The sequence below is a fragment of the Aphelocoma coerulescens genome, chromosome 10 (genome assembly GCF_041296385.1).
Source record: "Aphelocoma coerulescens isolate FSJ_1873_10779 chromosome 10, UR_Acoe_1.0, whole genome shotgun sequence".
Taxonomy (NCBI): Eukaryota; Metazoa; Chordata; class Aves; order Passeriformes; family Corvidae; genus Aphelocoma; species Aphelocoma coerulescens.
Window position 1 is genome coordinate 13091635 of NC_091024.1, and position 24733 is coordinate 13116367.

General features: G+C 46.8%; 1 protein-coding gene across 1 annotated transcript in view; it reads right to left on the reverse strand.

Moving 5' to 3' along the window:
- Positions 1–107: 107 nt before the first annotated feature.
- The window catches only part of MAP1A (microtubule associated protein 1A), a 32590-nt gene continuing 7964 nt past the window's right edge, over positions 108–24733 (reverse strand). Inside the window, exons 2-6 of the mRNA XM_069025693.1 lie at positions 16554–16636; positions 16026–16166; positions 5495–14300; positions 4615–4847; positions 108–3702 (exon numbers count right to left, since the gene is read on the reverse strand). Coding sequence (XP_068881794.1) covers positions 3547–3702; positions 4615–4847; positions 5495–14150 — 9045 coding nt within the window. The 5' untranslated portion in view covers positions 14151–14300; positions 16026–16166; positions 16554–16636 and the 3' untranslated portion in view covers positions 108–3546. The remainder of the gene's footprint in view (positions 3703–4614; positions 4848–5494; positions 14301–16025; positions 16167–16553; positions 16637–24733) is intronic.

A 24733-nucleotide genomic window follows, 5' to 3' on the forward strand; every position in this document is an offset into this window, starting at 1 on the left:
GCCCTTAGCCAGCTGTGCAAGAGCCCCAGCTGTTCCCCAGGAGGGACCCACTAGTCACCCTGCTGGGGCCAGGGGTGGGGGTTGGCTGTCCCAGGCAGGCTCTGTGGCCTCATATGCACGTCCCTTTCCTGAGGGAAGGTTTAGCAGCTGCTGGTGAAGGTGGGGTGTTGGTGGCAAAGCTGGGGCTCGCCTAAGCTGGGAGGCATGGAAGGGTGGCATGGCAGCCATGTCTGTGTGCTCCTGTCTACAGTGTGGGCTCACTGAAAGAACAGTTTGAAACCACTGGAGATGTTCTCGTTCGCAGTTAATGTGGCTTTATTATTAATGTGTTGGGCTCCTCTCTTGACAGCAGTTAGTTACAGAGTGTTTCACGTGGAAATGGGCAAAAGGACAGAACTCAAGGGAACTAAATTCAAATAGAAATGTGATGCTGAAGAAAAGAATAAGGGCTCTGTTTTTAAAACATTTAGCATAGAAGAAGCTAGGAGCACAAGATGCCATTTCAATACAGTTAAGACGTTCACTTTTTTAATTATAGGTTTAAAATAGTATTTTTTACCTATTACATACAGGAAGATTACGCATTGTTGCCCACATGCAGAAACAAGCAAAAGCAGAGTTTAACTGTTTCTCTCTATAGTGTTGTATTACCTCTGGCTCCGGGTGGGTCCTGCTGGCTCCTGTGGCCTGAGCAGGGTCAGACTCTACAATAATCAGCTTTTTCATAAGTCTTTTTCCCTGTAGTTTTTTTAAGATGGAAGGGGGTGGAGGGGAGAGGGAGATAGGGAGTGAGAGAAGCTCAAGGCAGAACAGACTGTGACAAAAGACTGAAAAAAAAGTGGAGCCTTGAGGACAAGGAAGCAAACTGGTGTAGGATAAAGGTAGCCAAGCAGCAGAGCTGCAGAGGGCAGGAGCAGAGCGCAGAGGGCAGCGTTCCTCCTGGAATCCGCCAGTGGCCACACTCCTGCCTGGAGGATGCAGGCACCTCACAAAGCCTCACTATTACTGCTGCTTAGTCAGAATTGCTTCAAGTTTAAAATTGAGAAAACATTCATGTGTGGGTCTATCTAAAGTTAGTGCATTAGCTTTTACATCTAGCTACGCAGAGGGATCCCGGGAACCAGAGAGGGCCACGCTTGTGCCTCGGGTGTCTGGCATCCTGCAGCTGCCACCATGGTGGGTGAGCCAGGGTCTCCCCAAAGCACTGGGGGCAAAGCCCCCCAGCATTCCGGGGAGGGGTAGGGGCAGCTGTTTTAGTGCCTGCAATTGCCAGAACCAACATTCATGAATGCTGACCCCATCGGGGTACAGAGAATGACATTTTTTATGCTGGCAGACACAGTGTGATTCCATGGTTAAAATGAACACAGCACAGGGCAGGGATTTGCTAAAGCCCTGAGTAAGCTCACATGCTCCTAACAAGGGCCATATCTAAAGGGCTGGCTGTGCCTTGGGGAGGCTGCTGGCCTCAGGCCTTGTCCTACAGCTGCTGGGTTTTAGACTCAGCCTTCAGAGACGTTTTTGCTGCCCGCAAGTTCTCTGTGGTCTTTTCATATTGTTTAAATTGCAGCATGTTAATATTTTTACTGAGAAACCTCTGAACTGACACTAAAAGCACATGGTATCATGTTACATGTATAAATTAAAGTATTAACACAAAAAGCAGCTTAACATTAAAAAAAATAAATATATAAATTAAAATGCAAAATAAACCATTTCCCTAGAAACTCCATTTTAGTGCTAGGAGCAGGTTTCTAAGCAGCATTTTCTTCATGTCACCTGCCAGAAAACTAGCACTGAGACTGAAGTGTCCCAGGCAAGTGCAACACAGGGTCCGAGGATGCTCATGGTGGAGTCAGCCCTCCGCTCATGGCCAAGCACAGTGGGTGTCACAGCAGATGGAAATACTTTGTGCTGTCAACCATTGCAGCACAGCTTTCCATCTCATTCCTTCTTCCCCAGAGCACAGCCTGTTGCCACTCTGTCTTACAAAAAAGCTGTCTGTGTGGTAAGACCCTCTGCCAATTCTCTTGGACGTGGCAAAGGCTCATGGATGCTGCAGGCTTAGTGCACCTAACACCCACACTCCCTGCTGGGAGAATGGGTCTCCCACGCTGAAACAGATCTGTGTGCCAAGGAGGTTCTGGGTGGCTGTTCAGTAGCCACAATGCACTCATGGCACACAACTGTGTTTCTGCCAGGACATCCAGAGAGCAAGGACAGATGCCCACAGCGATGCGTAGGCCAGGGAACAAGCTGCAAGGTGGCACCACGTGGATGAGCAGCACCTCACCTGCACTGTCAACACATCCCTGCCACAGTGTGGAGGAACTGAGAATGACTACACTTGCTAGACTACTTTTTCCCGAGTATTTTGGGAAGGGCTTTCTCTTTCCTCACACCACAAGCTCTATCCCCCACATCCTGGACACTTGGGGGGACAACAAAAAGCTTGAACACAACTATAAGGCTTGGACCTTGGCACACAGGCAGCAAGGAGAGGGCTGCTGCGTGCAGACCTGGCACACCGCAGCGACACTAGCTGGGCACCAGCCTCCCCCAGCATGGCCTGTGTGCTCCTCAGCTGCCTCACCACAGTCCTCCAGAGCCTTTGGTTTAGGGACAGGGAGGTTTCTTGTACATTTTGGGCCAACAGTGGCCAAGGTTTGTTCAGCCCTTCTGCTGTTGAGGGGGCTGTAGTTGTGCGTTTGGATGCTCTTTTTGTGTAACTGTTCAGGCCACAGCCTCTCTGTGCTTCCTCCTGCCACAGGGTGTGCAGGAGTCAGTTGGCTGCTGTGTGTGCGAAGCTCAAGTTAGCAGGTTAGGAATGTGCTGAACCCTCCCCTCCCACTGCCATGTCCTTCATCCCAGCTCCCTGAGCACAACAAACAGGTGCTGCAGGATGCCACAGGCAAACCACTTGGGACAGAAATCTGCCAAGCTGGCATGTGGTGGTCGTGCCTAGTTGGAGCACAGGTCCCCTTGCTCAGAACACCTCCTGTATGCTCAGGAGGGGAGATGGAAGAATGACCTTCACTGTCACATTACAGTCAGAGGGTTTTGTCTTCCCTCATCTCCCTGGTGCAACTTCTTTGCAAGTTAGATTTCGCCTCTGCCCCCTGCCTCCCATGCACTCTCTGCATGCAGCAGCAGCACTTCAGCCCTCACCAGGAAGGTGAGGTTCATGGTGCTACAGGTTAAATGGCAAGGCAGCCAGGAAGAGAGTAGAACAAGCTCTCACAGCAGCAAGGCAGCCAAGATAGTCTACAGAAACTGTACAGGCAGCAGAATAAAGCAGGGAAGGTGAAAGTGCCCCTGGCCTGCAACTGCTCTTGCACAAACTCTTAGCTCAGTCCAGAAAATTACAGAGCCCTGCACTTCTTCCTCATGGCATCCAGTGCTGAGCAAGATGGATACCCGATTGCCTGACAAATGGGAACCATGTAGAGGACTAAACCAGAGAAGAACTGGACTGTGATTAGATGGTGTCTCTCATGTTGCATCGGTGATTGAAGAGTCAATGGATGAACACAAAGTGTGGGAGATTTAGAATTCAATCTTACAGGCTGGAAAAGATTCGTCCTGCATCACAACAGTGCTGCTGCTTGCCAGTACCATGATGTTTAGCTCCTGCTGTTTCTCATGGGTCTGTTGATACCATTCTCGTGTTACCTCAGTATCGTGTGTTGGGATCAATGTCACCTGGGAAAAGAAAGCAGCAGGGATGATTGAGAACAACTGCAGTGACAAACAATGCCCATAGGAGCTGAGGCTAAAATTTCTTGTTAATTTTGGAACACTGTACCCTTGGTACTGCTTGTTCTATTTAATGTCTTTCAGATGTCAGGTTCTGAGGCAGAGCTTTATTTTATACAGTACCAGCTCAATGGGGCTCTGCACTGGCTGCAAACTGGCAGCACTGACACCATAATGATGAGAATGGCTGCAGTGCAGGGGAGAACATCGTGCTTTGGAGCTCCAGAAACAGCCTCAGAAAGATCCTTCAGTGTGAAAAGGAACAATGCTGGCAGTGTCACTGTTAATGGACACTGTGCCCATTGACCCAGTGTGCAACTCAGGGACCTGGAAATATGAGGCTGCTTCATGTGGAAGAACATATACACACCTCTGTGTACATGTCTTCAGGAGTGCCCACCTGGGGTGTCCTGCAAGCCTGGCTAAGCAAGAACTGTGTTAAAGAACGTTGTTGTTTAAAAGCTCTGTTAGTACGTTGCTGTCAGAAAAATCTTCAGCAAGCCAGGCTAGCAACAGATGCCACTGGGTGTGGGACGCTGATGAAAATTTAGCTTGATTTTGCTTGAGGATAGGCTCATCCTGCAGTGGCTAAGGAGGAGTCTATGATCTCTCAATGCTTCCTTCCCTCAGGAGGATGTGGAAAAGAGGACATATCTGCTTCCATCCATACCATTTTGCAGGTGTCCTCCTCCTCATCAGTACAAGCAATTACTCTGCTGAGACTGCAAAACAGGATATGCCCAGTACCATTTGCTTCCTCTCAGTGTACTCCCACAGCTATGTTTGTGATACCCACATTCTTCTGAGCACTTGTGACATCAAGAGCATGACACACCCCTTTGCATTTCCATGACCTACCTGCAGGTTCTCTCCCCACTGAGACTTCCCTTCCAGAAGTGCATCCAGCACTGCACGGCTTGGCTCTCCGTTGGCTGCATCATTCCCACTCACAACATAATAAGATGCTCGAACCCGCTTGAAGAACTCTGGATCTGTGTTCTTCCCACTGCAGTGGTTGGGGATGTAGGCCAAGTCCACGTAGACAGGTGGACCCAAAGGCACAGACAAACTGCTCTTAGGACTATTGGAAGCTTTGGAAAAAAGGAAACGAGAGGCTATCAAAACCCTTCTGCAAGGGACAAACACTCAGATTAACACAGAAGGACTTGGATTCCAGAAAGACTTTTCCATTGCAGCAATGAAGTTGAGACTTATCCAAGCTCCGCTGCTGGGTGCATTTCTGGGCCAGTGCTGTCACAGGTTTTGGGAGGGAAAGGGAGTTCTGCTATTCTTTGGGGAAGGATTAGAAGGCTTTAGGCTCAGAAGCTTTTTCTGGGGAAGGGAATCAAAAATCGCCGTTATTACCTTTTGCAGAGCTGTCATCCCAATTAATATTTAGCCCTAATTTTTGTTAATAACCTACATTTGCTTAAAAATACCACCTCCCCTCCCCCCCACCCCCCATTCTGATGGCCTTTGTATGCTATCCTAGGGTATTAACAGTAGTCTTTCTGGAAGGTCCATCCTGGCTTCCTGCCATCCCTGTGAATCGCTGTTACTCCTAGGACTCTATTGCTCTTTCCTATCAACCTTTTGTACATCTCAACCTTATCACTGCTTTTATAACCTTTTATGCCTGACTGGGAAGTCCTGTTCTCTGTTCTGCTGTATTTAACCCAGTGCTTTTCTCTGTGGTGGACCTATAGAGACAATGCATGTTTCAGGAAGGATTTCTTACCGGGATTTGTTTTGATGCCATTAACAAGGCTCTTGCCAGGGTTGCTGTGACTACTCCGGGATAACTCATCCTCTGGCATCAGCACACTGCGTGGTTTGGGCTTTTCTCCTCCATCTCTTTCTTTTTTGGCAGTGACAGATTTTGGAGATTTGTCTGATGACTGTTTCACAGGAGTGGGTGATCGTTTCCCTTTTGCATCTAATTTCCGGGCAGGTGAGGAAGATTTGGGTTTGCTCAAAGGCTTCCTCACACCTTTGTTCTTTTCTTTTATGTCTTTCTTGGAAATTTTATCAGTTCTGTTCATGCTTTGCTCATTTACCAACATATCAGGGTCTACCATGCAGACATCAGGGTGAGGAGGGTGGGGATGGGGATCTACCATTGGAACAGGCTGAGGATCATGGCTGGACCTAGAACTGGTATGATGAGCATTCCCCACAGCTTTGTCCACTGGGAGGAAATCAGCATCTTCATCTGAGTCCATGTTGGCATCTGCTGTGATGGATGGACATTCTTCAGTCTCAGGTGGGACATCTGAGTCTGACTGGGAGGTTCCAGAATCACTCACTGATGTTGGAGGGGTTTCGTCCACTGTGGCACTTTGCATGGGACTGCTCCCAGTGTGGGGTGGTCTCCCCTGCACTGAAGGGTGACCTTCCTCCTGTGACAGGTCACTGTCTTCAGAGAGCTCATGGGGGCTCGGGTTGATGAATGAGGGAGAGAGTTCTCCCTTTCTCTGCTTATATTCACATGAGGAAAATTTCTGTCCACAATCAGAACTGCCTCCTAAATGGGTCTCCATGTCATGGGAAGCATCTCCACAGTCCTCTGTTTTTTCACCCCTCTGCACATCTGGGAAAAAGGGCTGGAAACTGCTTTCAGGGGACATCAGAGAGGAAGGGCGGCTTTGCCTCTCTGTTTCCTCTTTGCCTGCGCATGGAGAAAAACTGCTGTCAGAATCAGGACATGTTTTTTCATCTTTTGCCTCTGCTGCATGGTATGTGCTTTGGAAAGCTTGCAGACTGGTGCTCACCTCTGTTGGACCATTGGCTGTGGTTTCATCTTCATGCTGACGATGAGAAAATGATGTCAACACATCAGGGAGAGATGTCAGTGGCAACAGCTGTTCTGCAAATGGTGCCTTCTGCTCTGGGCTGCTACCACAGGGCTGCTGCTCTTGCTCTGCAGGGAATGGTGTGGGCTCTGAGCTCTGGCACTCTTTTCTGCGTGGCAAGGTGTGGTCACCCGTGCCACAGGGAAATGGAGAACCACGTTCTTCAGCAAAGATGAAGTCTTTGGTTTCAGCTGTATGTATTTTCACAGCATTATCTGGAACCTGTGGAGACACATCCCAAGCACTCCTGGTACCTGCTTCCACTCCTGCACCTGTGTGCGTGGAAAGCATATGGGAATAGAAACTTTCTGCTGTAGTCAGTATCACAGGAGTGGTGGCTTCAGAGGAAGGTTCCTCTGACAGGCTGGAAGAGTCATCTTTCAGCTGTTGCTGGGACACAGACTCTTTCTCCATACCTTTGGAGAACACCTTGTCTTCTTCATATGGACTCAGCGGTGAGAATTTAGGAAAAGATGAGTCAAGGCTGCTGATTTTCTCAGAAACCTCCAAGTACTCATCTTTGTTTCCCTGGTCTGAGAGCAAAGCACAAGGAGACTCTAAAGAAAGAGAAATATCCCCTAAATGTCTTGCTGAGGTTTGCTTATGTCTGAATATGCTGGCTGTTTCACTCTTTCCTAGCAGGGGGCTTTCAAACTCAGAAGAGCTATCCATCCCTCTGCTCTCTACCCTTGGGCCCTGTTCATACACCTCTGTTTGTTTGCTGGAAGCAGATTTCAGGTATAGGGCTTGCTCTTGGCACTCGGAGGACACTGCTGCACTTGGATAATCTGCTACCCAAAAATGGGATTCCTTTGTGGATTTTTCATCAACCTCTCTCTTTTGTGAAGAATCTTGTCTTACATGGCACATTTCTGAAGCTCGCTCATCTCTGTCCATGTCTGGCACGTCACTGTAACCAGCAACATATGTCTCCACAACAGCAGCTGATGCAGTTGTCCTACTTCCATATTCCTCTTGCCAGCCTGGACCAGAGGGAGAAGAGGCAGTAGAGCTGGGTGAAAGGGACTCCTGACACTTGCTCTGCAGGAAGGGGTCTGAGACAGGGAACTTGCTGATGGCTGAGATGTGTGCATAGATGGTGCCTGCAGCTTCAGCAGGGCTGTGCAGTTTAGACTCCTTTTCAGACTTCTCCTTAGCACCTTTTTCTAGCTCTGAGTCACTTGCACTTTCTTCCCCTCGACCTGCTTTCTCATAGTATGTATCTTTGGAATTTGGGATTTCAGATTTCAGGGACAAAGATACCTGCTCCTGGCTAGACAAAATTATGTTCTCATCTGGACAACCAGCATCCATATAGGTGGATGATTTCCCTTGATAAAAGGTGTCAGTTGTGACTGTGGGAGAGGCAAATGCTGCACTCGCAGATGACGGGTGCAGTGCAGAGTCCAGTTCTCCTGGCAAAGCAGAAGACACATTCAGTTTTTCCTGTCCTTCTGATGTCCTAGGCTTCCCTGTTTCAGACGAGGGCAAATATCTTTCATGGATGTCTCTATAGTCAAAGACTGAATCTGCTTTATCTTTAGGGGATGCTGGAGATGACAACTCCTTCTCAGCAGAGGTATAAAGGCAGGACTCTTCTTCCTTTGCAGACACATGAAAATTTTGACCTTTTTGAGAGTTCAGTGCTGTCACTGGCACCTTGTCAGTGTGACCTGGGCTGTGTGCACCCATGGCTGTGAAGGGGGAGGGTCCCACTCCAGACACAATTATCTTCTCATAGATGTCAGCATACTTGAAACTTCTTTCATCAGGGTACGGAGTTGGTTCTCTTTCTTCTGGCTCTTGTCTTGTGGAAATGTCATCATCTCTCTGTGTGCAGACCCCTTCCTCATAGGAATAAGGCTTAGGGGAGCTCCTGGAATAGGTCTCTGGAGGATACACCTCTTGGATGGTAGCACCCACAGCTCCAGCACAGTCCACAGCATCACTGCTTTTTTGACATGGGCCTTGTCCTGGAGGGGAGTGTGCACCTGACACCTCAGCACTCTCTTCTGTGGACTCTGCAATATATTCTGCTGGTCTTGTAGATTGCAACAGAGTAGATGCTGCTGCTGTCTGCTCTTTTATTCCCATTGAATCATACAGACCCTCAGTGGATTTGCAGTCATCCTCTTGCCTGCTATCTGACTTGTATTTGCAATCTATCTCCTGATACAAATCACTGACGTCCGATTTCTTCTCAGCTGTCTTTGATGGGACATCCTCCCACAAAGGTGGCTTGCACTGATCTAACTTGCAAGGCCTCTCTGCTCCTGGTGGTGCCTCAATCTCCTTTCCTGCTGCAGGCAGGGGAGATGTCGTCAGAACTTGGTCTAGTGACTTTGCATAGATATCTAGGACAGCTTTCTCATCATCTAAGCAGGAGCAATCTTGTTTAGAGGTCAACAACAATTCTTGCCCTTTTTTGTTTCCAGTTAAAGCTTTGTCCTGATTTTCCTCACCAGAGACATACTGAGGAGATAGAGGAGAATCTTCCCTTTGTGTTCTTTCTGGGACAGTGATGTCAGCAGGAACCACATCCATTTTCTTTGTTTCTGACGTAGGTTTGGCACTCTTCTGTGTGTCTTCTTTGTAATCAAATGACTCCATCTTTAAACATTCAGTTTCTGCTTGCAGTAGCATGGGTTTGTCTTCAGCATGGTGAAGCTCCTCTTCCTCCTCATTGGGTAATTGCCCTCCTCTCCCACTGTCTCTCCCTTCCTGAAGATAACCAAATGCAGAACCCCATGCTTCCTTTTCTGCTTCTCTCCAGGTATGGCTTCCAGGCACTGCAGGAGACAGGTTCTCCTCCTTTCCCATTTTAGGAAGGGATTTTGTTTCAAATTCTGGTACCTCATCCAAGAATGTATTCTCCCTCTCTTTGTCATATATCTGCCTCCTTCCCTGAACAGAGACCTCTTCTACCTCTTCTGGAAACCACACTTTCTTCTCAGAACTTAAATCTTTCATGCAAAACTTTTCCATTTCTGGAGATTTTTTTTCTTGAGTTTCCTTGAACCCACAAGATTTTATACCTTCAGTAGAAATGTGTGAAGATATTTTATCTTCACTTGGGCTAGACTCTGTAAAATGTAAGCCCTTTGCATCTGGGGATACTTCTTGAGAGTCCAAGCCTACAGTTCTTCCCCTCAACAGGCCCTTTTCTGATGCAGAAAATAAACTGCTGTCATCTGGAGACATTTCTTCAGCTGAAGAATCTCTGGGTGACATGTCTTTAACTGAACTACTTTCTGGGCAAGGAAAAGATTTTGATGCTTCTTTCAGTTCTTTGGCAGAAATTTCCAGTGATTTTTCATATGTAGGTGGGCTCTGGTCTGTGAAACCTATGGATTTCACAGCTTCTGAAGGGAATTTGTCAGTGTATTTGGACATAGTTTTTTCTTTTGCAGATATCTCTTCTGTGAAACTAAGAGCTTTGATGTCTTCTGGGGAAATTCCTTTAATAAAAACATCTGAAGAGATTTTCCTGCTGGAACTCTCAGTGAGAGAAATGGATTTGATCTCTTCTGGGGAAATGTCTTCAACGGAAACATGAGACGATTTCTCTTCTTCTGAGGTGTCTCCTGTGAAATACAGCAGTTTTCCTTCTTCAGCAGTAACTCCTTTAGAAATATCTGAGGATTTTTCTTTACCAATACTTTCTTCTGTAAAAGAAGGTGATTTGATGCCATCTGGTGAAAATTGCAAAGATTTGTCATTTTTAGATTTGCTTTGGCTTGTGAACTGTGGAACATCCACATTTCCTAGAGAAGTTCCTGTGGTTGCAAATGGCTCAAAGGACAAGTGTTTTGAAAATCCTATTAAACTTTCTGTCATGGTTTTAGTTCCTTGCTCTTTTTCTGGTTTTGTGCTGGCACGGGGCATCTCGGGATGCTCCTCGTCCTCCCCGATCACGACTGTGTCTTGCTTGTGGTAAGAGAGCCAGGGCAGCTCCTCCCTCCTCACTGGTTCTTCCTGTACCTCCTCCTCAGGAGACACTGGAACATCACTGCTCAAAACCAGTTCATGCTGCACAGGTCCAGGCACTTCTCCTTCATGTCTGGATTTAGCCACAGATGCCTCGTCTTCTCTGAGAGGTTCACCCTTGGCTCCCTTCACCACAACAGAAGTTTGGCCTTCCAGTTTCTTGGCAGCAGCATCTGTTTGTTTTTCAAACAGATCTGAATCTACCGTTTCCAGCTTTTCCTCCACTGGAGACTGGTGGAAGGGTGTGTGCCCTGCACTGGTGGGGCCAGATGGAGTGGGAGAGGCCATTTTGACTGTGCTGTCGTCAGGACTCATGCATCGTTCTTCAGCCTCTGCAGAGTCAGCCTGGGAATATGGTGCTTCTTCAGCAGATAAAGGCACCACTTGTGTGGGAACACTGATTATCACATTATCAGGGCATACTTGAGGAGCAAACATGGGGGCATGGGGGTAATGCCCTCTGAGTTTCTCAGGCATCTCAATATTTGGAGTCCCATCTTCTTCATCTTCTTCATCTTCAGCCTCCTCATGAGGATCCTTTTTTTGAGTTTCCAGTTTCCTCTCTCCTTCTGTTAATGCATGGAAATCTTCAGGGGGTGGAGATTTAAAGCATTTGTCTTCCTCCAAGGATGACGTGGGAGAAATTGTGCCAGCAGAGGGAACGTAGTCAAGACCTTGGGTCGCTTCAGTCCGAGAGGAGGGCATACTGTTTCCTGTGTCCAGAAGTAAAGAGCTTTTTCCAGTCTCTTCTGTTTGTGGTGCTGTTATGGATGCAACAGATTGATCCTCTGCTACTGATGTTGCAAAAGATGAAAGCTTGTCACATTCAGTAATGGAGGTAGCAGAAGATATGTGTTCCTCCTCAGCTAGAGGTGCTGCCACAATGTTTGTAGGATACGCCAGGATTTCAGACTCCTGGCCAGCATAGCCCTTGGCTGAAAGGTCAGCAGGAGGCACGGCCTGTATTCCATGTACTGCTTCAAAAGAGCCAGGATGGTCAGGAACAGAAATGTTATAGGCACTGACATCATACTTCAAGTGTGGGATCCTTTCTTCCTGTTCATCATGTATTTCTTCATCAGAAATGGTCTGCTCCGTTTCTGAATAGCCAGGGATAGTTTCATCTTGGATATAGGAAACATGTTCTGCTGTTGCTCCTGGTGGGACTGGCAGGCTGCTCAGATATGACTCTTCCTTTGTTATGTCCTTTCCAGGTAACTTGGTTTTCTCATCCATGAAACTAAATTCTCTTTCCTTCTCTGTAATGGTAAACAGTTTGTCCTCCCTATCATCCTGATTCAGCCCATAGAAGTCTCTATTCTTCTCCACTTTCTCCTCTGCTTTCATGTGCTGTTCTTCCTTTTCTTCCAGTTCTGCCTTTTCTATCACATCTTCTCTCTTTTCCTTCTCCTCCTCTTCCTGTGCCTCAGTCCCCTCAATATACTTTCCACAAGTTTCTGCTTCTCTCTGTTTTCTGTCCAAGGAGATTTTCTCCTCTTCCTCCTTTTCTTCCTCTCTGAATGCTGGTGGCTGAGCACCCTTTGCCAAGAGGTCTGTATGTGATGGCAGGTGTTCTTTGTCAGGAAATACCTGAATGTCCTTGCCCTGCTCAGCTTCTCCCTCCCAGTATCTTATGTCACGGTTTTCATCGATTGTTTTTCTTTCATCCTCTATTTTTTCAGCATGACCTTCCCTCAGCTCCAGCTGATGGACTGCCATTTCCTCTGCTGATGGTTCTTTTTCCATATCAGTAGTAGTTACTCTCTGCTCAGGAGTCTTTCTTTTTAAAATCAGATCCACTTCAAGGCAACTCTGACCAGTCATATCAACAGAGTCTTTTATCTCTGCTTCAGGTGCTCTCATAATCTTATCACTAGCCTCTGTATCAGACAGTTCTTGAGTCAACTGCAAGGCCCCTTTCTCCTCATGCTTCAGTTCCTCAAAGTCCTTTGTAAGATCTTCTGGTGAAGACAGGACTAACCTCTGTTCCACTATGGATGTCTCTCCTGGATCCACTTCTACAGGTGCCTTCTCCATTGGTAATGTCTTCAGGTCAGCAGGTACCTTTTCAGGTTCTTTTTCAGGTTTTAATTTGATCTTCTCAGTTTTGAGTCTGCCTGGAAGTTTTGCCTTGTACAATGTTTTTCTTACTTCTGGGGTAAATGGTTTCAAGTCTGGTTTAGAAATTTTTTTGAGCTCTGGTTTGTTTTCTTTCTTTTTATCATCTTTCTTTGAATCTTTTTTCTCGTCTTTCTTTCCATCATCTTTTTTTAAGTCCTTTTTCTCTTTCTTAATTTCCTTCTTTTCTTTGTCTTTCTTCTCCTCTAATTTGGATACTTTCTCTTTGAGATGCTTTTTTCCAACCTTGTCTTTTGCCAATTTTCTTTTCTCAGCTTTGAGAGCATCACTTGTTTCTGTCTTTATCTTTTCAGGTTTGACAGGTTTTTCAGGAACTTTCTCTGTGTGTTCTTTAACCTTTTTCTCAATTTTAGCATCCTTTACAACTTCTGGTTTTACTTCCTTAATCCCCTCCTCAACTGCTTCTTCTTTCTTTTGCTTTGTCACAGATGGCTTGGGGGAAGATTTAAGACTCTCTTTACTGTCAGTTCTTTGTTTAATTTTGGTCTGCTTCAGCACAGGTGGAGGTATTCCAGAAGTGATATCTTTCTGAGTAGCCACTGGATACCTCAGAAAATCCAGGTGCTTGAGTTTCTCAAGACCTTCCAGTATCTTATTTTGAGGAGCATTTCCAGGAAACAAAACCCTTACAATTTTCTCTGTTGGGCTGGCTGGAAGCCATACCACTAGGGCTGTGATGGATGTGAGATAGGGAACAGAAATTTCACCTTCTTTCCCACTTGCAAGAATGATGCCAGTCTTTGCTTTACTATTACCAGCCCACTTCTGCATTAGAAACTGCATTTCTTTACTGTCTTTGACAGGGTTCAGTATATACATGTCCAGCTTACCCACTCCCATTTTGTGGAAGAGCGTGATGGGCTCGATGGTGCTGCTCACCACCCTGTAGAGAGGCTCTGATTTAATGCCCAGTCTGTTGAGATACTGCAGCGTCATACACGCTTCTTCGATGCTCCTCTTTACTTTCATGGAGGCTTCAGGCATCTTCAGCTTCTCAGGAACATTAAAAAAAACCACCCCTAGCTCAGGAGAAATTAGGTTCTTCATCCAGTCACTGTAGTTGGTAGAGCCCTGGGATTGTTCCTCCTCTTGCTCAGCAACTTTCCTCTGCAGCAGCCCATTGATGCCAGGCAGGTTGTCTGCACCAATGTGGGTGAGCAGGATTGAGTCAATCCTATCCAGGTGCCTTACCAGCTTCCAGAAGCAGGATTTCCTCTCAGAGCCACCATCCACAAGGATGTTAAACCCATTGACAGCAAAGAGAGCAGAATCACCTCGTCCCCCAGGGAATATGTAGCAGCAGGGCTTAGAAAGCTTCAGAAAACCACCTGAGGTGGGTGGCTCCAGGAGATCAAATGGAGACGGCACGTCAACTGTCTCAGAGACATATTCTGCAAATTCAGACACCCCATCCATTTCTGGCAGAACTGGATCAGGATTCAGTTTCAGATTAATAATGTCCTGAAATCTAGGATGCCCAAGGTTGCTCCAGGCTCCTTCTCCCAGGCACGACACGGTAAGAGAGGCCTTGGTATCTGAATCAGTGTTGCTGAGAATCTGGGTGACCTAATGAGATAAGCACAGACAAATAAAGGTCAAATACAGCTCTGAGACCTATACAGCACTTGGGGAAAAAAAAAAAGCAAGCTAGTTAATGCAGACATACTGAAGACAACATGAGTACTTTACCAACAGGAAACACGGGGGGTAGATGAAATAGTTTGAAATCCCATGGAAAATCAATGCATAGAGCCATGCTCTGTTCTGAAATTCTTAATGTTGAGGGGTTGCTATGGCTTCTGACTGCTGGGCGTGTATTGTGACAAGATCTCAGGAAAGAAAATAGAAACAGGAACCACTGTGTTTTCTTTCCTTACTTCTTCTTGTTAAATCTGGGATATCAGTCCCTGGCTTGGGCTCAAAAGTAGCAGGTTGGGGGTTTTTTTTGTGATTTGTGATTTCTAACCCTGAGAAAACCTTTTCAATGCTAAGCATCATTGTCTGAACTTAGCCTCGCTCGCTGGCTAGTCAACCACCACAGAGTACTTTGTGCAGTTCTAGTGACATTGGATTTTCTTTTTTATTTAGAATAATTTTCTTTCCTGGGACCTATTTTGAAAGTCATGACTCCATCTTTGCTACACATACAGGGTTGGGGACATGCTATGTGATTAGTAAGTAGAATAAGGTCGATATAATTTCCAAGGTGCCTTACAGCTATGCTGAACATATATCAACCAAAGAAGTATTACACCTCAACTTCCTAAATATCCAAAATGAGATTTGCATACAGTCTTTACACTGTATTCTTTTGCTTAGACAGCCCTTAACTGACTAGTTTCTGTCCATTTAAATGGATACCAGAGATAAATCAGAACAATCAGCTTTAAATAAATGAAGGCAAGCTTATTTGCTGATGTAATTACAGCAATAATAATATCAATTGTTGAAGTATCATCCAGCTATTCCTGCAGCAACTATATATTCAATCAGATGGAGACATTCTAAACAACACAATCAGTGGAAATAGAGCTTCTCAAAAACCAGAGTAGCATATCTGTACTGGCAGCAAGTGCCAGCAATGTAAAGTCTGTCAGAAAAGCTATCATATATCTACCTGAGATGATCAGCATTGGAGCAGAGGTTCAGAGATACCCTATAAGGTTTTCCAGGCCTCACTGGACAAATCCCTGAAAAAACTTGCCTAAACTCAGTGCTTACACTGCTCTGTGCATGACGTTGGATTACAGACTTCTCATGTGCCCTTCCAAACTGAATGATGCAACAATTCTGCAATTAAATAGCAACATTTGTAGTTATGTCATCATCATGTAGTTACTTAATCAGCATTTATTCAATCCCTCATCATCTAATGAACATTCTGAACCTTGTGAACTTGCTTGGTGGACTGACTGTGACATGAAGAGAAATACTCACATTTTCTAGGGTGATGATGGCCTCTCTTAGCTGTTTTTGAAAGCTGCCCACAGTTATGTTAAGACCTGCTTTAAGAAATTTTAAGTGTTTTCCCCCTGCAGAGCCATTCTGGAAGGTTATTTCAAGCTGAACACTTAAAGGAATCACCCATGCCTCGGCCTTGGAAAACTTAAGACAGAGAGTTAAAGCAAGATTCCCAAGACATTAACATGAATTATTTATAGTATGCAGATTTTTGCTGGATTTCAAACCCATCTGTCTGCAAATCTGCCACCTGAAGGAGGGCACAGGCTGCACTGCTCTACCGTGCACTCTGAACAGGAGGGGATGTACTGGATTAGAGCTCACACTCACCTCCGGGTCTGAAAGTATCTCAGCAAACTTCTGGTAAGTGAAGGTCCCGGTCTGCAGGATCAAGTCTCCCTCCTGATCTGAGCTCTGACCACAGAGGATCAGTAGTTTGTGAGCTGATGAATCACACACAAGTGAGCGGACCTGTTCCCATGAGACAGAGGGCTGCAGTTAGAAGTTACCTGTACTCCACACCAGCACCCAGGATCCCAATCCCATGGACAGGTGATAACTCACATGTTATTCACAAATAGCCAGCCTAGGTTTTCTACATACAAGAAAGTTGCTTATTGAAGAGGGAAGACACTGCTACGGTCTGCCCGACACAGCTCCATGGCACATCAGAGTTACTGTGTATATCCTGGTTCCTGGCAAGACCAGAACACCTGGCCTTTTCACCACACCTTGCAGCAGACTGGCACCAGGTTTGCACTCTCCAGAAGGTGCAAATTGTGATGATCATGACCTCCATGTCAAGCAAGGGCAGGAGAACTGATGTGGAGAGAACTTGATGGCACATCTGGTCCTTACCTCAGACACAATGCTGTCCACATTAGGATTCACCAGGATCACCGTATCCAAGGTGTCACTCTGGTGATGGAGAGTTCTTTGGCCTGGGGAAAGAAAAGGGATTAGACAGGATGAGAGCAGCTGATGAGACAGCATCCAGCTACTGATGTTTTAGCCTCAAGAATTCCACTTCAGCATGGGTTTGATTGCAAGGCTTCAATTTGCATTCAAGACCCAAGTCTCACAGAACAAAGCAAATTCTTTTCAACAACAAGGAAGGAAATCCTTCTTCTGGATCAGCATGCTCATCTCCAACATATTCTGAAGTCCACAGAGCCAGGCGCTTTGAGCTGTGCCAGATGGCTGTGTTTGTAAACACTGGTGCAGACAAATTATCCCCTTCCAGACAGAAGTGCCTTGCCTCATCGCAGCTACCATAGAGAAGTGTCTCTGGCATTGTCCACACCCCAGGCACCTCAGGCTCTGTGAGCCAGTCAGTGGGTGCCAACTCAGCTTTCAGTGGAGTGGTGCAGCACTGGTAACAAGTCTCCACTCATTCATAGCAGTATTTTCTTTAACAAAGCATTTTTCTTTAATCCAAATGTGCACTCCTAAGACGCTGCTATGGGAAATACCTAGACAACAAGAATTCTCATTCTGCTGTCAGAGGCACAAATAGGAACCAAGACAGGACTCTGGTCTCTCTATATATTTAGGGAAAAAAAGGAGAAACCAAAGAGCAAGCAAGATCCTGGGAGTGGAAAAAGCAGTTTGTGTGCTCACCTTGGCATGGGCATTGTACAGGTATTTGGCAAAATGCTACCATAATTCCTGGGCCCTATTAATTTATTAGAAAGAAGGGTAGTGAGTGTCTGCCATGCTGACAGCCAGGACCAGAGCCACTGCTGTATGCCCACATCAGACAGCTCTGGGATGCAGGACAACATATGGCACCTTCCTGCAGCACTTCCCTGGTCACTGCAGACAGCACAGAACCTTTTTTGATTACAGTCTTTGAAAATACCTACCTCTGGACATTACATCCACTCAACAAGCCAGGCACTTAGAACTTAATTGTTGGAATGTATAATTTATAGGGTTTAAGACTATCATAGGTTTTAATCCCTCATATAGATTGGAGGTCCATAGATCTTCACTGAAAATGAACACCTATTTTAATTTCTCATCTTTCAGACAACTGTTGCTCTCTGACAATGTTGCTCTTTCCACCCTCCACAACCTCCCACTGGCTCTTTCTAGGCAGATTTCAGTCCTTCTAAAATAGCTCTATAGGAAGGAAGGAAGGAAGGAAGGAAGGAAGGAAGGAAGGAAGGAAGGAAGGAAGGAAGGAAGGAAGGAAGGAAGGAAGGAAGGAAGGAAGGAAGGAAGGAAGGAAGGAAGGAAGGAAGGAAGGAAGGAAGGAAGGGAGGGAGGGAGGGAGGGAGGGAGGGAGGGAGGGAGGGAGGGAGGGAGGGAGGGAGGGAGGGAGGGAGGGAGGGAGGGAGGGAGGGAGGAAGGGAGGAAGGGAGGAAGGGAGGAAGGGAGGAAGGAAGGAAGGAAGGAAGGAAGGAAGGAAGGAAGGAAGGAAGGAAGGAAGGAAGGAAGGAAGGAAGGAAGGAAGGAAGGAAGGAAGGAAGGAAGGAAGGAAGGAAGGAAGGAAGGAAGGCTTTAAATCAAACCCACTTTACTGGAATGTTTTACTCAGCTGTTAGCAATTAACCAGACAGCTAGGCCCAGAAGGTAGCTTTCAGCCCAAAGTGAGAGTGGCTCTAAACTCTCAGCAGAACTATTTGTACTTGGCATCTCTAGCTGCTTCCTGAACTTGTCTTCTTTCAGTTTGGCTAAAAAAGAGTCCCTCCAGACTAAAACCAAACCATCACTGTGCAAAATGCACGGAGTTCAGTGGCATTTCTGCCCCTTGATGTGGAATAGGTATCTGGCTGGAGACCCTGGGAAGCAAGTCCATGTGCACAGAAGGGATGCTGCAAGTGAGCCATGGGGAGCAGCATGGGAGGGTGGGAGGAGGCACAGGTGAGGAGGGCCCAGGAGGTGTTCTGGGGCATTCTGTGCAGCCAGAAGAAACAAAACCCCACTCATCCTCGAGGCAATGGTAATTGTGAAGGCACTGCTGATGCCTTGGTATTGCTGAGGTCCCAGAAGTGCTCACAAGGAGCACCCTGTTCCTCACTGATCCATTGTGCAGCATTCACACAGCTCCCCCACACCAGGACCTCCAGTCTTGTTGCTTGGGGCATTCAGAACAGAAGTGATCTGTTCCTGTTTTTCAACGTTGCTACTGGGACAAAGTGACACCCACACCATTCCCCAGGCTTCAGCCTCTGCCACCTTGGTGCCTGCACACCCCAGACATCATTTTAGCAGTGGTTCCCCATGTCACTTGGGGAACACTGCCTGGTGCACAGCACCAACCACCAGCAGCCTCGTCCTTATGCCACGCGACAGGGAGGGCTCCGGGGCACAGTGCGGTCTGTGGGCACCTCTCCAGGCACCAAGTGCCCAGGCGCTGCAGGGGCAATGCCAGCCTGCGGGTTGCCAGCCGGGCAGCACTGGTGACAGTGCCAGCTGCAGAGGGAAGGGGCCGGTCTGCAGCACCAACAGGCATGAAAACACTGCTTCTCTCTGCCATCCGCAGTCCGAGCCCAGGCAGCTGAGCTGTCCCCGCTGAGGCTGTGAACAAAGCCTGGCTGTCAGCATTCTGCTGGCAGCCCCTCACCCCGCAGGGAATGTCCCCTGCACATGGGGAAGAAAGAGAAGGCTCAAGCTGCAGGGCCAGCAGCTGCTGGCAGATGGGAGGGATGAATGGGGAAGGACTGAGTCTTGTGAAGGGCTGTGAGGATGATTAAGGGACTAAATTGTTTCCATACAAGGTGAGGCTGAGTTGGGGGGAAGGATATTTTCAATATGTATAAATAAATACCTGATGGGAGGGAATGAAGAAGAGGAAGTCAGACAGACACTGTCAGTAGGTGCTCAGTGACAGGATGGGAGGCACAAATTAAGATGCAGGCAATTTCATCTGAACACAAGAAAACACTGTTTTTAGTGTGAGGGTGGTCAAATACTGGAATAGGTTGTACAAAGAGGTTGTGGAGCATCCATCCTTAGAGATATTCAAAAACACAACTGGATACGGGCCTGGGAAACCTGCTTTTGCTTACCCTTCTTGAACAAGTGTGATTAGACTAGACAATCTCAAGAGGTCCCTTGCAGCCTACAGTTTGCCAATTCTGTGACTATGTGAAGCACTGCAGCCCTCCATAGCTTTGCTCCTGACATGCTGTGGGGCAGATTCCTCTCTTCAGTTGCAGCAGTTGATTCTCAGGAGGATACAGGAGCAGAGCTGTACAGCTAGGCCATTTCCAGAAACATGGACTCACTGCACACACCCATGCACACCAACACCCCAAGCAGTTCCTTAATGAAATTCAGAGACAAAGCAGAATAGCACATGAACTCCAGGCTGAACTGCGAACTGTGAGTGAGGCAGCAACACGGTGCCCTAACATGGCCCATGCCCCAGCCTCTATTCACCCCAAGTTGGGGCAGTGGCCTTCCCAGCCCAGTGCAGTAGCAACCCCGTGCCCAGCTAAGGGAACACACCTGCCCAAAGCCTCTGTGAATCCAAGTGCTCATGAGGCTAAGAAGTCCTTTGCTGGCCACTTTCTCTGTATAGACTGCAGTAGCAGCTGCACAGACAGAAGATTTAAACACACAGCCTGGCACATCACTCCTCTCACTAACAAAAACCATGTGCACCAGAAGCACGTAGCAGGGTGACTGACATTGCAGACACGGTGACTGGAAGCATGCTGTTCAGGTCACTGCCAGGTATTTCTCCTTACTAGAGCTCTATCACAGTGAAATGCATGCCTGGAAATAGTATTGCAAATGAGAAAATCCCTCAGTTCCACTGACCAGTATAAGGAATATCCTTCTCAGGCTCCCGAAAACTGCAGTCTTCAACTTACCTGGAACAAATACCTGGACACAGCTCATCTCCAGGTGCATTCTGAACACAGATCCCTGTCTCTGTGCAGCCCTCTCCAACTATTCTCAGAAGCTGCTACATTAAATAAATCTCCTCTCTTCAGCAGCATTGCAGTTCTCATTTTGTATGAATCCTCACTCTGTGTGTTCAGGAACATTCTGATTTCTGCAATCATCCCTGTGCATGTGCACTTCCAGGGAACATTCCCATCCATCATGTCCCCACCAAGGCAGAAAGCCCCATGTCTTTACCACTTGTTCCTTCAGAGGAGAGTTTCTTTAGTCCCTTGGAACTGCTGTCATCTATCCCTATGGCCACTGGGATGAGCAAGAAGTATACAAGGAGGAGTTCAGAAGATTCAAGGAAGTACAAAAGATTATTGTCTTTTCTGTATTATTCTCCACCCTATCTTTTTATGCATCATAATATAACCTAAGATTAGCTTTGCACCAAATAAAGATTTTCAGTTAGGGTACACAGTGACATCCAAATTTCACCCTGCCAACTATTAAGGTCTTACAGGGAGTCTAGAAGATGTAATTTCTCTAGTGTGCTTGGTTTTGCTTTTTGTGACAATGAATTTAATGGACATCATGACCGTGCAATTTCGTTGCTGAAGTTCCTCACAGACTTTTCTAGATCTCAGTAACTGAGTCATCTATAAATTTAGCCACCTCCATGTTTCTTCATCGTTACTGTACTGATCAACTTCGTATTTAGTAGAAAATCGTGAAGCCCTTGTACTTTACCTCTGGATGCTGCACAAACCATATATTTGTTTGCTAACTTGTTTTCTGTCTTTTAAGTAGTTTTGACTCATGGCATTACTTGCCTTTTACCCACACAAAGTGCTTGCTGCATAACATAAGGAAACATTTAAACATATGGAAGGATTTAATACACAAACACACCTCATTCACAACCACAGTAAGGTTTCAGAAAAGAGACATGGCATTCATCTTCTGCACACAGATCACATTACTTACCATTGTATAGAAGTATCAGCACCCTCACCCCAAAGGCCCGCAGAAGACACATACAGCTCCTTCCTACAGGGCAGCCACCCATGGGTGCCTCCTCCTGACCATGGAGGCACCACACAAAACATCCCAGAGGTGGTGAGCAACAGGTACTCTGGGCTAGAAGATAGATTTCCATTACTAATACTGAGGTGGCATTTCAGGATGTGCAGCTGCACTCCTGAACTAGTGGGATGGGAGGAAAAGTCAGATTTTTTTTTTAAGAGTATGTATAGCTCACATACTAGAAGGGCTGAGGGCACCCTCATTGCTGTTCACGGCATTTTCAAGAAGGGCAGCAGAGGAGAAGTTGCTGATCTCCTTTCTCTGGTGACCAGCACTAGGATATGAGGAAATAGAATGAAACTGCATCAGGAGAATTCAGATTGGACATTAGAAAGGGTTCTTCACCAAGAGGGTGGGCAGCCTTGGGAACAGGCTCCCTGGGGAATTGGCTACAGCACCAAGCCCGTCAGAGTTCAAGGATTATTTGGACGGTACTTTTAGTCATATGGTTTAATTTTAGCTAGACCTGTGAGGAGCAGGGAGTTGGACTTGGTGATCCCTACAGGTCCCTTCCAATTAGCATATTCTGTGATTGTGTGGCCCCTTGAGTGTAGAATTACTTTGGTTATGGTAGAGGATAGCAAGTGAAGAGCAAAGCCACACCGATTCTGGAGTGGGTATGAACTAATCATTCAGGGCTGCACCTGCAAAGAGACAGAGGGAGAGAGAACGGAGGAGCAGATGCTGTGGGCTCAGTGCTCAGCAATCAGGTAGAGAGGGCTCTTCTGTGGAGGTCAGGCTAGGCTGAAAGAAAGGACAGTGCACTGGGGTAACTGTGACAAACAGGATGCCTGAGAGAGAGAGATGATCCTACAAACAGACAGATGGCTGTAGAGGCAGAAAAGGAGGTCATGCTGACAGCACAGATCCCTGTGTTCTGCTACTTTAAATGGAAGCACCTAAAGCTCCTGTAGCTGCAGAATAAATTCTGGGCTAGTCTGCAGAGCTGTCAAGGATAGCTACACAAGATGCTGCTTGTTATTTTCTTTAACCTTTCAGACCATCAAATCTCAGTGGTCTTATTCTGTTAATCAGGACTGGAAGAACCACAGTTACAGCTTGACATGCTGAAATCAGAGACCAAGTGTCAGGGCAGCAGGACCCAGTTTCTCACCTTTGTGAAATGATGCCTTAGGCCAGAGCACTGGGTCATCTTTCAAGTGACTGCTGAAATCAGTCATGATGCTCTGACTGGTACAACAAATCAGAACGAACATAAGGGCCAAAAGATGACTAAAGGACTGGCACATCTTGATGAGAGGAGAAGTCAGGTGGGACTGTTTAGCCAGTAAAAGAGAAAACTCAGGGCAGGGATCTCACTCACCAGTCTGTGTACCTGTCTGATGGCAGGTACAAATCTGGGCTGCAGAGCTCCCATGACTTTGCCATCCAGAGGACGGAGACTGCTTGTCTGACCACATAGAAATCAGCCCTTTCCCACCCAGAGTGCATTCTTTATCCCTCATTACCCTCCCTTAGGCCTTCCCACACCCTTCCCCTCCTTGGTCCCTAAAATTATTTAGGCTTAGCAGGCCAAGTTCTACCTGTAAAGTGAACACCAATAGTACATTGATTTAAAATACAGAAGTTTCAGAGTCTGAAAATGTTATCAAGGCACACAAGCCATGCTGATTAAAAACCCACTCTTCCTCACTTCTGGCTGTCTTACCTGACATTATGAACATCTCTCTTCAAGGGGACACTGTTAAAAAGACTAACAAGAAGATCTTAGATATCACTATGGCTCAGTACCTTTTGCTAGACTTCAGCAAAGAGCTGGGCCTGGGTCACATGGTCTTCCTGATATTTATTGAACAAAGTCCACCTCTGAAGACAGTCAAACCATGCATAGGGTTCTTAGAGTGCATATATTCACATAACTAACATGAGCTAGTGCAATCTGAAAGACTGCCATTTCCTTCACTCTGAAATTACATAACAACACTGAGATAGTGACTGACTCTCTCATTCTGAGGCTGTGAAGTCTCCAACTGCAGCTTCTTCAGTGCCAACGGGAGAAAAAGGATCCAGGCCCAAATGGTGTCCATTCAGAGAATGAAACAACACAGTCATTCACAAACACTCCAGGACTGTACCAAGTACAGCAAGCCACAGCTCCTTGGGAGGAGATTGTAAAGACCAGAGGAAAAGGAGAAAAGGTTCTGCACTGAACTCTGAGCAGGGTCCTGCCTCATCCTGTCTGTGCAGATACACAGTCCTGTGTCCAACCACACTATGGACCCACTACTCTGCCAGACCAGGGCTGCCCCATGTTGTCCAGCAATGAGGGAAAGAAGTGAATGTGCCCTTGTTGGAAGCAATGTCACACTCCCAGCACCTGAAGAGCACACAGCTCCTTTCTCCAGCAGGCAACCTGAACAGCGTACAGCTGGCAGATGGGACCAGCTCTGGCTGATGGAGACCTGGAAGCTCTGCCAGCTAGTCAGGTAGGCTCAGGAGTTAACAAATAAACACAGAGATTGCTTTGGCAGCCAGTACACAGCCAACAACTGGATTCACCACTCAGGTCCTCATGTGGTGATTCCAGCTCAGGAACTCAAACATGATTTCTCGCACCCCAGGGATGCACCTGGATGTGTTTATCACAATGACAGGACAAGTCCCACTCTGTTCCTCCTTACCATTTAATGGCAGCGTTGTGCCAGATGAGAGGAGACTCTCAGGCAAGGTAAGTAGAGAGATACCAGGTGAGGAGTACAGGCATAAATCCCCCAGAAAAGGCTAAGAGAGATTCTGAGTCCTAGGTGGGTGGCTGCCATGCACACTGGTGCCTAACCACTGCCTTCCAGAGCCCAAGGAAATGCAGCAGTCCCAGAAATTCTGGGCACATCCAGCTCTTCGTTGCTTTTCCAGAGATGAGCAGAGCAAAGGGCTTAGCCAGATCACTGGAGATCACAGGAAAAGGGCTGTCCCACAGCCTCCTTCCCTCCTCACACAACATGTGATAGCTGCAGTAACTACTTATTTTCATAAGATTATTGGGAAAGTGCTGTAGTTTTAGCTTGCTAGTGTGATTCAGTAGCTGAGAATGATGAGGAACTGGCTTCAGACAGTGCTTTGTGGTCCAGCAGCAAGTGTTCTGCCTC